The sequence below is a fragment of the Nothobranchius furzeri genome, chromosome 9, assembly GCF_043380555.1.
Source record: "Nothobranchius furzeri strain GRZ-AD chromosome 9, NfurGRZ-RIMD1, whole genome shotgun sequence".
In the NCBI taxonomy this organism is placed as follows: Eukaryota; Metazoa; Chordata; class Actinopteri; order Cyprinodontiformes; family Nothobranchiidae; genus Nothobranchius; species Nothobranchius furzeri.
Genome location: NC_091749.1, coordinates 26,446,414 through 26,458,193, shown reverse-complemented (window position 1 = coordinate 26,458,193; position 11,780 = coordinate 26,446,414). Strand labels below are relative to the sequence as shown.

Genomic DNA, 11,780 nt, shown 5'->3' with positions numbered 1-11,780 from the left:
TATTGATGGGATAGCATCTTGCAGTTGGAGATTTGTGGGATGCACATCCAGGGCACAATGCTCCCCTTCCACCATAACCCAAAGATGCTCTATCAGGTTGAGATCTGGTGACTGTGGGGGCCGTTGTAGTACAGTGAACTCATTGTCATGTTCAAGAAACCAATTTGAAATGATTGGAGCTTTATGACATGGTGCATTATCCTGCTGGAAGTAGCCATCAGAGGATGGGTACATGGTGGTCATGAAGGGATGGAAACCATACCATACCAAGTTTATTTGTATAGCACATTTAAACACGGCGTGAGAGCTGACCAAAGTGCTGAACAAAAACACACAATAAAAACAATCAAAAATAAAAACTAAATCAGTTAAAATCGAGTAATTCAAATCAAAAAGAAAAGGAGAAGAGAATAAGTTAGACTGAATTAAAAGCCAACGAATAAAAGTGAGTTTTTAAACGAGACTTAAAAAGGGAAAGAGAGGAAGAGAGTCTGATCAGGAGGGGCAAGTGGTTCCAGAGCTTCGGTGCACAAACTGAAAAGGCGCGCTCCCCACAGGATTTACAGGGGGAGCTAGGGACATGTAGGAGGTGCTGGTCGGCTGATCGGAGGGATCTTGTAAGGACATAAGGGTGAGTGAGCTCAGACAAGTAGCCAGGTGCTAAGTTATTGAGGGATTTAAACACAAAAACCAGGATCTTAAACTATCCGGAGATGGATGGGGAGCCAATGGAGATTTGATAAAATCGGTGTGATGTGTTCTCGCTGCCTGGTGTCAGTCAAGAATCGAGCTGCTGCGTTCTGCACAAGCTCAAGGCGAGCGAGAGTGGAGGATAAGATACCATATAACACTGAGTTAGAGTAGTCGAGACAGGAAGTAATGAAGGCATGGACAACTGAATGGAGATGACGCCTTTTTAAAATGGGCTTAACTTTAGAGAGACGTCTCAGGTGGTAAAAACAGGTCTTAACTACCTGGTTGACATGAATGTCCATTTTTAGTCTAGCATCCATCACAACCCCTAAGTTTTTGACACGGGTTTTCAACCCACTTGTGATAAATGGAAGGGCCAGTTGGGGACTTTGAGAAGTCTTATGGCTGAAAAGGATAGCCTCTGTCTTGGCATCATTCAGCAAAAGAAAGTTTGCCGACAGCCAGCTCTTCACATCATTGAAGCATTCAACAAGGGGCTGTAAGGAGTCATTAGGCTTCACAGAGGCATATAATTGGCAATCGTCTGCATATAAATGGTGGTCAATGTGGTGTTTTTTTAAAAATGTCACCCAGGGGCAAAATATGTAAATTAAATAAAAGGGGTCCAAGAATAGAGCCCTGGGGAACACCACAAGTCAAAGCTGCAGAGGGGGAGGAAGCACTACCCATCATAACATTAAAGCTGCGGTCACAGAAGTAGGACCTAAACCAATCTAAGGCAGTCCCCTGAATGCCGACCAGCTGGTTCAGCCGAGTCAGCAGAATAGCGTGATCAACCGTGTCGAAAGCAGCAGATAGATCTAACAAAACCAGCAATACAGTAGAACCAGAATCAAGGGTTAATAAAATGTCATTAAAAACACGAAGATGAGCCGACTCTGTGCTATGGAGGGATCGGAATCCTGACTGGAAAGGATCCATTAAACCATGATCATCAAGGTAAGGAATTATTTGGTTAAAAACAGCACGCTCTAGTAGTTTTGATAGAAATGGAAGCTTGGAGATTGGGCGAAAATTACTCATAACAGAGGCGTTAAGGCCAGGCTTCTTCAGAACGGGTTGAACTACTGCATGTTTAAAAGCATGGGGTACAACACCAGTGGATAAGCTGTTGTTAATAATGTTAAGCAAAAGGGGGCCAGTGACAGAATAAGTCTCTTTAAGGAGGTGTGGAGGGACACGGTCAACAGGAGAACATGACGGCTTCAAGGCAGACAGGAGGTTCTCAAGAGGACAAAGAAAGTAAGTCAAAGTTCTCAAGAGACCGATGCAGGATTGGTTCAGGAAAACTAGTGACAAAGGGAGAAGAAATCTGAGCCCGGATGCTAGCAATTTTTCCTAGAAAAAAGTTCAAAAATTGCGTGCATTGAGCATCTGAGGTAGTAAGAGAGTGGTGGTCACTGGCTGAAAGAACAGCATTGAGGGTCTGATACAGGACATGCTGGTTGCCAAAGGATGCAGTAATAATATTTGAAAATAATTTATTATGGGCATCTCCAACTACTTTCTGGTAACGAGCCCAGGTATCCATCATTATTTGATAATAAATCTGAAGCTCATCCTTTTTCCATCTAAGCTCAGCTCTTCTGCACTCACGCCTGACAGATCTGGTAGGTGCATTGATCCAGGGATCCGACTGAACTTTAGAGCGTCTAGTTCTCATAGGGGCTATATGATCTAACATAGTAAGGCAGGAAGATTGAAAAAAGTGCAACAAATCATCAGTGCTGGAAAACACTGGCAAAGTGGAAACAAGATCAGTGAAAAAACTACAGAAACAATACTCAGGTAGCCCGTGGCATTTAAACGATGCCCAATTGGCACTAAGGGGCCTAAATTGTGCCAAGAAAACATTCCCCACACCATTACACCACCACCACCAGCTTGCACAGTGGTAACATGGCATGATGGATTCATTTTCTCATTCTGTTTACACCAAATTCTGACTCTACCATTTGAATGTCTCAACAGAAATCAAGACTCATCAGACCAGGCAACATTTTTCCAGTCTTCAACTGTCCAATTTTGGTGAACTTGTGCAAATTGTAGCCTCTTTTTCCTATTTCTAGTGAAGGTGAGTGGTACCTGGTGGGGTCTTCTGCTGTTGTAGCCCATCCGCCTCAAGGTTGGGCGTGTTGTGGCTTCACAAATGCTTTGCTGCATTCCTCAGTTGTAACGAGTGGTTATTTCAGTCAAAGTTGCTTTTCTATCAGCTTGAATCAGTCGGCCCATTCTCTTCTGACCTCTAGCATCAACAAGGCATTTTTGCCCACAGGACTGACGCACACTGGATGTTTTTCCCTTTTCACACCATTCTTTGTAAACCCTAGAAATGGTGGTGGGTGAAAATCCCAGTAACTGAGCAGATTGTGAATACTCAGACCGGCCTGTCTGGCACCAACAACCATGCCATGCTCAAAATTGCTTAAATCACCTTTATTTCCCATTCTGACATTCAGTCTGGAGTTCAGGAGATTGTCTTGACCAGGACCACACCCCTAAATGCATTGAAGCAACTGCTATGTGCTTGGTTGATTAGATAATTGCATTAAGGAGAAGTTGAACAGGTATTCCCAATAATCCTTTAGGTGAGTGCATGGTGGAAAACCACCCTCGAGGCCAGTTGCACAAGTCACCATCAAATGTGTGATATTTCAAGGAGATGCTCTCTCCCCATTGCTGAACCCACTCAGCCATATAATCCACAAGACTGGCTATGGATACCGACTCAAGAATGAAACTAGGGCTGCCATGGTTAGTCGACTCGTCACGACGACGTCGACAAACAAAATAGTCTACTATTAATTTAGTAGGCGACACGCAATTTATTTTATAAAAAAATGTTTAATCTCACATACTGCTGCATATTCGGTGGTTGTTTCCTGCCTCTCTGCTCAACGCACATGTAGTAGCTGCCATCCAGATCAGCCTTAGTCACCATAGAAAGAAGACATGGCGAGTAGTGAGAAGATGCTGGAAATACCATCATGGGAGGACAAACCACTACATGGGATGTACCACAGACAGATAACTCAAGTGGCTAATTTCAAGAAATCCTACCAATGGCTAGAATGAGCTGGTCTGAAGAACAGCACAGAGGCACTCATCGTGGCTGCACAGGAACAGGTCCTGAACACCAGAGGCCAAGATCTATCACACTAGACAAGACCCAAGGTGTAGGCTATGGAAAGAGGCCCCTGAGACAATCCACCAAATAACTGCAGGGTGTAAGATGCTGGCAGGGAAAGCATACATGGAACACCACGACCAAGTGGCTGGCATCATGTACAGAAACATCTGTGCAGAGTATGGACTGGAAGCCCAAAGGTCAAAGTGGACAACACGCCCTGAGGAGGTTGAGAACAACAGTCAAGCTCCTGTTGGACTTCCAGATCCAGACTGACAAAATGGTGATGGCTAACAAACCAGATATTGTGGTGGTGGACAAACAAAAGAGGACAGCCGTTGTGGTTGATGTGGCAACACCAAAGGATGGCAACATCAGGAAAAAGGAACACGAGAAACTAGATATAACAGGGCCTCAAAGAAGAACTTGAGACAGCCTGGAGAGTGAAGACATCGGTGGTGACCGTGGTCATCGGGGCACTCGGGGCAGTAACCCCCCAAACTGGAGGAGTGGCTAAAGCAGACGCCATAAAAAACATCAGATATCTCAGTCCAGAAAAGTTCAGTTCTAGGAACAGCTAAGATACTGCAGAACCCTCAAGCTCCCACGCCTCTGGTAGAGGACCCGAGCTTGGAAGGATGAGACCTCCCACTAAGTGTGGGATGGGAATTTGGTGCACTTATTTTTGAGGTATAATTAGGGTTTGCTCCTTCTGATCTTTAGATTTACAAAAACCTGTATCCAGGGTATAAAGTCATTTTTGATTTTTACGCCCCATGGGACAAATCACATCTACTAGTGCGTTATAGTATGATTTTCTGTCAGTATTGTTTATTCACTTCAAGTGAATAAATGAAGTGAGTGCAGGTATACTTTGTGTAGTATTCTTTACCTGATTGTCTTTTACAATAAATTTAAGGGGGTGAAAGGGAGAATGTTTACTGTGCACAAACGGAATAAAACCCCTGAAAAAAAAATATAGTTTTGACATAATAAACAGTAAACTAGAGACTTTGCTGTGGTGGTTTTAAATATCTACAGGAAGTGAAAACAGGAATGCGAGGAAAGTTAATACAGATTAGAGCAAAATGAAGCAGTAACACTGGTATGCACATTCAAAGCAAATTGTCTTAACCACTGATTTTTCATGAAATTAAGGGCACAAGACATTCTGAACCAATGTTCTAGAGATTTGTGAGCACTTCTATGCCACTATAGAACTTCAGTGAATCTGGGGAGGACTTTGCTCTAGTGACCAACAATAATCCCTCAGTCAAACACTAAATGAGTTTCATGCAGCGTTCAACGTAGTTCAACGTAATGTTCAGAGTGATCTAGCACTAAATTGAAATCATGAGACACACAGTAACTAGATTAGTGCACGATGTCCATTTCTTCTGAGCATGCAAACTGTTCAAAGCTTTCCCCATTTCTTTTGTAACATTTTGGAGGGCTGGTAAATTTAAACAGAATTAAAAAAACTATTCAGATGTGGTACCTTAAGACATTCGGTAACACTTTATAATAACTACATCATATTTAGCCTCGATTACACATGAACAAACATGTAAGTAACTACTAACAAATAATTAACAATGACTCTTAATAAACAATTAACCAATGTATTAATTAATGCTTTGTTTTTAATGATTAGTCCCTTGTAAAAGCTGTTTACTCATTTCTTATTCATATGTAACAAACCATTAACAAAGTACTTTTAAGGAACTGACTAATGCATTAATGCATCTCTAACAACATTCCTGTCAGATCACCCAGCCCTCTGAATCAGTGTTTGGGTTTTCTGTACTACAGCCTTTCTCTGTGGTCACAGGATCTTTGCCAGGAACTCTTTAGCCCCATTCCCACCTGTACCGGGTCGGCCCGGGCCGGGCAGCGTAGGTTGTTTACATATCTGGGTGGCCTGGAATTTTCCCAGGTCAACCAAGGCTCATTCTCAGCCCTCTTCTCAAGGGGGTCTGCTTCAGGCCGACCAGGGCCAACACACCCACTGCTGACAGCAAATTCACACCTTCCATTAGAGCAAGCCTCTGATTGGTGGGTAGAATCAGCCCACAAGGGCTTAAGGCATGCTCAATTCATTATCATTCATTATCATGCTGATTACCCAGAAGCTGAAAGTGTCTCTGACTGCATTCCTTGCATACCTAAGCAAGGATGTGTGGAATCAACCGGGCCAGGCTGGGGCCGACTGGGGCTACCCGGCCTGGGCCGACCCGGTACAGATGGGAATGGGGCTTTAGTCAATAGTAAAGTAGCTTGCCAACATGCTAGCACTGGAACGTGCTTTCAGCACATTTCCTGCATGTTTTCATAAACACAGCTGATTTGGTTGATTTTGATGAACCATTCCTGTAGAAACTAATGAAGACTAATTCAGTACGTTTTTACTACAGCGAATTAAAGTGGACTGTGGGGGGTGCTAAAAGAGGGCCAAAACTACAGAGTGAACTTGGTTTAATATCGATTTGCGTTTGATACTCTGAAGGTAAAGAGTAACAACACTTTATAATAACTACATCTTATTTAGCCTTAATTACACATGAACAAACACGTAAGTAACTACTAACAAATAATTAACAGTGACTCTTACTTAATAAACAATTAACCAATGTATTAATTAATGCTTTGTTTTTAATGATTATTCCCTTGTAAAAGCTGTTTACTCATGTCTTATTCATATGTAACAAACCATTAACAAAGTACTTTTAAGCAACTGACTAATGCATTAATTAATGCTTAACTAATAATGACTAGTTTCAAGTAGAAGCTGTTTATTTATGGCTTATTCATACTTAAACCATGAACAAAGTTTTTATTAATCCATTTATGCATTATTAATTAAGTGGAAAGCACGCTCCAGTGCTAGCATGTTGGCAAGCTACTTTACTATTGACTAAGAGTTCCTGACAAAGATCCTGAGAGGAGGAATCATGTGACCACAGAGAAAGGCTGTAGTACAGAAAACCCAAACACTGATTCAGAGGGCTGGGTGATCTGACAGGAATGTTGCTAGAGATGCACCGAAAATTCGACCGCCAAAAATTTTCGACTAAATATGACCTAAGAGTGCATTTTCAGTTTTCAGCCGAAACACCAAAATCACCTAAACAACACTGCCGAAACCACACCCACACACGGCCACCTTTGTTTAAGGGAGACACCACAGACGTTTCCATGCGTTTTTTTGCCCCGCCCACGTGCTCAGAGATTTCCTCGTTCCTGAGAAATTTTTAACCCGCTTAGAAAGATCAATATCAATGTGAACATGGATGCAAACATTATGAGAACACTAAAATGTGCTGTTTGATGCTACTAATTAGGGCAGAAATGAATCATCGAATGATTTGAATGGTTTGATTCATTAAATTCCTCCATAAGATTTTTACTGATTTGAAGCTCCACAGTCTGAACAAATCTTACTGGTGCACAGTGCTGTAATCTAGGTGCTGTGGAGGAAAATAGGAGGACCAGCAAAGACAGAAATCATTGTAAAAGGCAGAAACGGTCCAAGTTTGGGATACAGTAGGCCTATGGCAGCATGTAATTCACTAGCGCTTCTATATTTGAATACAACTTAGACTGTATTATGTTGTCAACCTGTACATAATATATAAGCCACCATGACATTGTTACTAGTAGAAATTAAATATTATAGTTTCCAGTAGCTTACTACTGAACATGTTACTGAAATAATGAAATTCTATATGAAACTATTTAGATATGTTTAGACTAGGACGAGTGATATTAAACCTAAGATTTTAATGAAATGTAAGTATATATAAATGTAAGTTTAGATGGGAAAGAGGGAATAAGACAACATCAATTTAATACACATTGATGATCCCTTTATCATTTTGTTGTTTTATTTTTTTTAAATAATTTTAGCAGCAGACCACAGTATCATTTTACTTCCTTTGTAATCCTAAATGTCCCCAACTGAACCTCAAGGTGTCTCATTGGGCTGCTAATCCTGCTCAGAACAGAACTTAAACTTCAGTATGTGCTTATAGAGAAGGGTTATTGAGCTTTAGAAAGCTCTAGGGCAATTTGTGACTTATTAGGGCTGTACTGCCCTTACATGAACTAGTTCACCATTAATAAGACTGAAGATGTTAAGATGGACATGTGTGTTTTATTCAAACCTTTTACCTACAAGTGATATTAGAGCATCTCTTAAAGAAGGCATTGCTGTGGGGTGTACAGTGTGCCTAATCTTAGAACGTAGATTCAGGACCTGAGTGACTTGTGGCTCTTCAGCAGAACGCTCTAAAGTGTGTGTGTGTGTGTGTGTGTGTGCGTGCGTGCGACAAACATCTAGGCTGACAAGAACGTACCACTGCTAGGTTTATTTGCCCCCAAAGCTGCCCCACTATGGTTTAGTTGCTCAGAAGACACATTAAACCCTATAAAACCCCCGTTCTCAACGGTTTTGTACAATCTCTGCTAAATAGTTGGTTACTCATTTAAACATTTATCATTTAGACATGTGAAGGTGCTGATGATGAATTTGAGACCGAATGTACAGGACTTTAGAAAAATCACAATATGAATCTCAACTGAATGTGTTAGGGTTAGGAAGGGCAGACATTTTCCCGGCATTTTCCTTTCATCCCTCATGCGGCAACTTGCTCTTTGCTTCATAAAAATTGTACATTCGTACAGATTTTCTCTTTTAGTAACGCTGTTTTATTACGATCGCTGGAATATTCATATCAGTTACGTGATGCACCTTCTACTTTCAGTCTCACATCTACTGCATCTGCCAAGCTTTTTTTTTTTTTAACATTCCTGCCACGTCTGTCACATTACCATTAACAACATAAAAAAATCATTTGGAGTTTTGGTTTTCGGCCTTGGGTCTCTCATTTTCAGTTTCGGCCAAGAATTTTCATTCTAGTGCATCCCTAATAAAGACTTGTGATGAATTACCACAACTCATGCACCTTCAGATGGAACAGAGACTTTGGGGACAGTGATTGGCATATTTTCACTACAATGTAGAGGGGTTGGTACGTATTCTGACAATAAATGTGTAGCTCACCGAGATATGTAGTCCTCTCAAAGTGAAACATCAGAAATGTGGAGATATGTCTCTTAGGTGTTGTGCTGAAAAGTACACACCTGCCTAAAAAAGCATTGTGGTGGTTAGGAAACCGCTTGGGGCATCACCACCTTAGCCAAAAGGGCCAAAAAACAAACAGCCATTCATCAAAAAGAAAGTCAATTTTTCCCCAAATGTCTACATTTTAACAACACTTTAGGTAAAGGTTGAATTATAAATAAAAAAACGTAATAAATCCACTTTTTCTTCACTCCTTGCCATGTTCTGTACATTTAGGACATCGTTTTAGCTTTTTAGCCACCATCGTCTAAACCAGGTGTGGAGAGTAGAAAGAGTGACAGATTGACATGTAATGGGGTGTTACCTGGCACACTAATCGAATATCCAGACAGAATCAGAGCGGAACAATGGGATCTTCCATCCATGTTGGTATCAAGCCCATTTCCTCTTGACATGTAGCTTAGTAACCATAAAGAATTGAATGCTAGTGTTGGTAGTGTTCCTAACCTAACCCTGAAGCACAGCACCAGTACTGCACAAAGAAACAAACCTTAAGAGCAAAAGTACAGCACATAAATTACACACTTAAAGAGGCACCTGGTCTGACGAGGCAGTACTTCTAACTTTGTGTTTATAAAAATAGTGGGTGTCCATCAGTACTCTCAAAATGTTAACCTCAGCATGACACATGCAGTCTCATGCAGACACCCATCCCGCTCCCATCCTTCTCCCTGGTTCCCTTCACTCCATCTGGTTAGGACAAGACCAAACTGGCTGGCTTGTTGACCTGACACATGCACGGTATGTTTCCATCACAGGCTATTTAAAGACAGCAGGTTGTAGTCCTGCATTTTGAGCAACGGTGATGATCCGATGAGAATCTAGACACGAGCGCAGCATGCAATGTGGAATTATCAAATGGCCACGAAACCAAATCACGGTATCCCAGCGTCTTCAAATCAGGACACCACAGTAACTGGGAGACGTTTGTTAGTGTTTTCTCCTGTAATAAACATTTTGAACTTCACCAGTTAGGCGCAAAATATGCTAAATGTGTCCTGGTAGAAGACAAGAGAAACACTTCTTGATTATTTTATATTTTATTTCCTCATTAAGCAGTTTTATATAAAATGGTTCATTACCTAACTCAAGTTTTGCCTCTGAACCAAAGACCAGCTGTTTATTTCTGATCAAAAAGAGAATGACGGCTCAGATTACTTAATCACAAGTTATTCTGGTTCACAAACTCACGTGACCTGTCTGAGCAACAGAGGGCTGTAGTGCGGTCGAATGAAACGGTCATAATGACAGAGATATAAGGGGATCTCACCATTACAAACCTATGTAGACCAAGCCAATTCACACAGCAAAATGAAAGTTTCAACAAACCCTTAAGTGAGCACAAGCATATATTACTATTAGCTTACCTCCAACGCACATACAGAAATGCTTTGCACATTATACTAACCAAACTAACCAATACTTCATTAAATTTAATAACTGACAACACTACATGTAAAACGGAGTTCAACATGAGGACTGCCGGTTTGATCAAAAATGAAAAGAATCCCACCTGTAGTTGCTGTAATTTACACTCCCATATAAAATCTTCACAAAATTAGGGTCCATTAACACTTACAGACACAGATGGTGGCAAGGAGTTTGGTGGCGACGAACGGAGGGAGGCAGTTCTGAAAAGCAGGCTGCAGGACGTAATTGGAAAAGGTGAGAGCAATGACGGCCAGTGTGGTTGGGTACATGATGAGGACAGCACTCCATAACAACAGGAAGCTGAAAAGTAAAAATAAAAGCATTTCAAAACATGGCTCAGAGTTTTTACAAGCTCTTTTATTCCAACTGTAACTTTAACAAGAGGGCATTTCTAGTTGGAGCATTGTAGTCAGTTTTTAGTTTGACGAACACTATCGGAGATAAGAACAGATGTTCATGCAGAAGGACAAAGAGCAAGCCTGGCAAGCCAGAATAAATAAATATATATTATTTATCTTTCAAACTTTGCAAAGCAAGAATTTGGTCTAGTTCACTAGGCTAACAAAGAGCAGCGTGTTGGCAGAACATCAGCAGCTTGTCCAAATGATTTGTACCTACACTGTAGCATGAATAGGTCCTACTTTTTTGCTGCCAAAACAGCACTGATCTGTGTAGACTACGGGTTTGATAATGTACAAAACGCCAAGGGGAAAGTAGCACAGGTTTTAAGTCCTGGAAGATTTGGACTGTCTGGTGGCTGAGTTAGCATCTCAAATGGCGCTTGCACATTAGCGTCGGCACGGCCCCAAAACGTACCGAATGGTACCAGAATTTGGTTTCACACACAGGTCAGATTTGCGTTTTTGGTGCCGAGGCGACAGTTTTTCTCAGACCTTTTCCCCAGTGGTCAGACTGGGACCGAGGCGACACTACGGACCGATTGGCCAGCTGAAATTACGCCGACCGCCTCCGATATGCGAGAAGAAAGAGCCAGCGGGGGGTTTACCGCATGCACAATTCATTTGCACGCTGGATGCTGTTGAGCAAACGTCTGTCTGTAGCACGGAGCTGCCGTTAAGTGTGTGTGCGTGTGTGTGTGTGTGTGTGTCTCACATGCAGCAAATTCATAAAACAATGTGGTTCAGTCTCCAAAAGCAACACAGCTCATGCCCGCCTTTTGTTTACCTTATGGAGCAGACTTTCCAGCGCATTTTAAACCCCGCCCACAGGCTCTGGGATTTCCGCATTCCTGAGAAGTCCCTCAGATTTTTATGTGAACACTACACTGCCTGTTCGAGACTGGGCTCACGCCATCCAGCCCGACCAAACCCCGACCGTGCCAACGCTAATGTGTAAGCGCCATAA

At 41.8% G+C, this 11,780-nt stretch overlaps 1 protein-coding gene across 1 annotated transcript in view; it reads right to left on the bottom strand.

Annotated features, from left to right (window-relative positions):
* Positions 1 to 11,780, bottom strand: part of slc7a10a (solute carrier family 7 member 10a) — a 47,684-nt gene that overhangs the window by 18,159 nt on the left and 17,745 nt on the right. Inside the window, exon 3 of the mRNA XM_015953937.3 lies at positions 10,564 to 10,715. Within this exon, the coding sequence (XP_015809423.1) occupies positions 10,564 to 10,715 (152 nt within the window). The remainder of the gene's footprint in view (positions 1 to 10,563; positions 10,716 to 11,780) is intronic.